Source organism: Cyprinodon variegatus, unplaced genomic scaffold (assembly GCF_000732505.1).
Source record: "Cyprinodon variegatus isolate N-32 unplaced genomic scaffold, C_variegatus-1.0 Scaffold651, whole genome shotgun sequence".
In the NCBI taxonomy this organism is placed as follows: domain Eukaryota; kingdom Metazoa; phylum Chordata; class Actinopteri; order Cyprinodontiformes; family Cyprinodontidae; genus Cyprinodon; species Cyprinodon variegatus.
The window spans coordinates 81,536-83,780 of record NW_015151104.1 but is presented as its reverse complement, the minus strand read 5'-3'; the positions used below and the strand labels follow the sequence as shown (position 1 = coordinate 83,780).

Below are 2,245 nucleotides of genomic sequence, written 5' to 3'. Positions count from 1 at the left end.
TGCGGCTCCACATCTGGAACAGAGGAGACCACCGACTGTGGCTCCACATCAGGAACAGAGGAGACCACCGACTGTGGCTCCACATCTGGAACAGAGGAGAGCACCGACTGTGGCTCCAAATCCAGCATGGAAGAAACCGCCCATGGCGGCAAAGGTTCATTCTCTGTAGTGGCTTGTGATGCTTGCAGAGGACTCTTGGCGGTCAGGAGCGCCTGTAGAGAGGTCCTAGGAGGCATAATACCACATACCCCGAATTCTGACACCTCTTTAAAAGTCTGCTCAGGGGTCTCTGGACGGTACAGAGCTAACTCAGGGGTCTCTGGACGGCACAAAGCTAACTCAGGGGTCTCTAGACGGCTCAGAGCTGACTCAAAACGGCTCAGGGCTGGCTCAGGAGTCTTTAGATGGCTCAGAACTGGCTCAGGGGTCTCTAGACAGCTCAGAGCTAGTTCAGGGGTCTCTAGACGGCTCAGAGCGGACTCACAGCGACGCCGTTTCTTATGCCGGGGGTTCTTAGGAGCTGGGCTAATGGGTTTGCTGGCTGATTCTGGCAAAAGGTTAAGTGATGTGCTAGTGGGTTCGGGCGCTAAGCTAACAGGTTTGACAATGGGTTCTGACTGGGGAAGAGAGATACGAGGTGGCATAAACGGGAAAAGATCATCTCTATCCCCATAATAGAAATTCCAGAGATCAGACTCCTGAATGTGGGGAGCTCTGACTGCCTGGGGTTCTATGGCTAGAGAAGCAGCAACGCTAACTGGAGATACAGAATTACTTCCGGGTTCTGACGCTAACGATTCTGGAATGCTAATGGGCTGAAAAACAGGAGATATGTGAATGATGGCGGGTTCTGAAGCTAGTGGAACAAAAACACTACCGGGCTCTGGACCTAAAGGAAAAGAAGTGTTAACAGAAACTGGAGAAATAGGATGACTGACGGACTCTGAAGCTAAAGGAGCTGGTAAGCTAACTGGTTCTGAGGCTAACGGAAACGGATCACTTCCGGGTCCTGAAACTAAGGAAATAGGATGGCTAACGTGAGCTGAAGCGGGAGAAAAAGGAAAGCTGGCAGACTCAGAGGCTAGGAAAACAGGTAAAATGACTGGTTCTGATCTGGAATCTGACTGGCGGGGAGTTCTAGCTGCAGGGGTTTTGATTAGTTTATCTGTTTATCTGAAAGGTGGGTGCTGAGATGGACGGAACTGACCTGGCGAGGATGTGGACTGCTTACTGCTGGGTGGACTTCAGGGAGGATGGAGGTGTCAGGCTGAACCACCGGAGAAGGAGTGGTGGCGACTGGCAGAACCGCCGGAGAAGGAGTGCCCCTTTTTCCCCGGTGGCGGTTCCTACGCCTTGAAGAGGCAGAAGGCAGAGGCGAACCAGCAGCTGCAGCAGATGAAGGTTTGGATTCGGAGGTATGTGGAGATTGTTTGAATGATAATTTAGAAAAAGCGTCCTGAATATTCCAATGGATGAGATCTAGGTATCCGGCTAGTTGAAGGTTATTATTGAGGTCTGGATGTTTCTAGAGCTCGGAGATAATGACGTTAGCTGATGATATCCGTTCACGGGGTGGAGTAATGGTGGAAAGGTCATCTATGGACTGTTTGAAGAAAAGGAGAACTCGATTGAAGGAGTCTGAGGATGTTTCCACAGGGCTAGCTTGTTGGCCAGAGTGTACTGTCATGATGGGTGAATATTCTAGCCCATATGTAGAACACACTCAGGAGGCAGGAGAAAAAGTTAAATGTTTATTTAAGGAAGAACAAGCTGGTCAGGATGAAGTCAAGTCAAGGGCTGGTCTCAACTGGATTGCTGACCAGGAACGAGGTGAATAATCCGAGGAGGCTCCAGAGGTTGGCGACAGAATGAGTGCTTTGGCTTGTGGTTTAGCTTGGCTGAGGCTTGATGACCTCCAGATGTGGGTTTAGTAGCAGACAACAGGCTGAGGTCTGAGGCTTGAGCTGAGCAGGCCAAAGGGGGAAGCCATGAAGGTTCGAAGGCAGATGGCAGGCTGAGGTCTGAGGCCTGGTTCTCCTGGGTTGGGTTCAGTCAGGAGCTGGTTGGCTGGTTTCTGACGATGAGCTCCTCCAGAGCTCCAGAGATGCGGCAGGCAGATTTCAGTGAGGGGGACTCCTCCAGAGTCCCAGGATTCAGTCAGGTTTCTTCCTAGAAGTAGAGAAGACACAACTGATCAGGTTCTGGCTCTGGTTACAGGAAGTCAGAGAATCAGACAGGCTGGTTG

The 2,245-nt window shown here is 51.1% G+C and overlaps 1 protein-coding gene across 1 annotated transcript in view; it reads right to left on the bottom strand.

Moving 5' to 3' along the window:
- Positions 1 to 1,687, bottom strand: part of LOC107096809 (extensin-like) — a 4,114-nt gene extending 2,427 nt beyond the window's left edge. The window contains exons 1-4 of the mRNA XM_015393634.1: positions 1,570 to 1,687; positions 1,208 to 1,386; positions 370 to 617; positions 73 to 225 (exon numbers count right to left, since the gene is read on the bottom strand). Coding sequence (XP_015249120.1) covers positions 73 to 225; positions 370 to 617; positions 1,208 to 1,386; positions 1,570 to 1,687 — 698 coding nt within the window. The remainder of the gene's footprint in view (positions 1 to 72; positions 226 to 369; positions 618 to 1,207; positions 1,387 to 1,569) is intronic.
- Between the last annotated feature and the right edge of the window lie 558 nt (positions 1,688 to 2,245).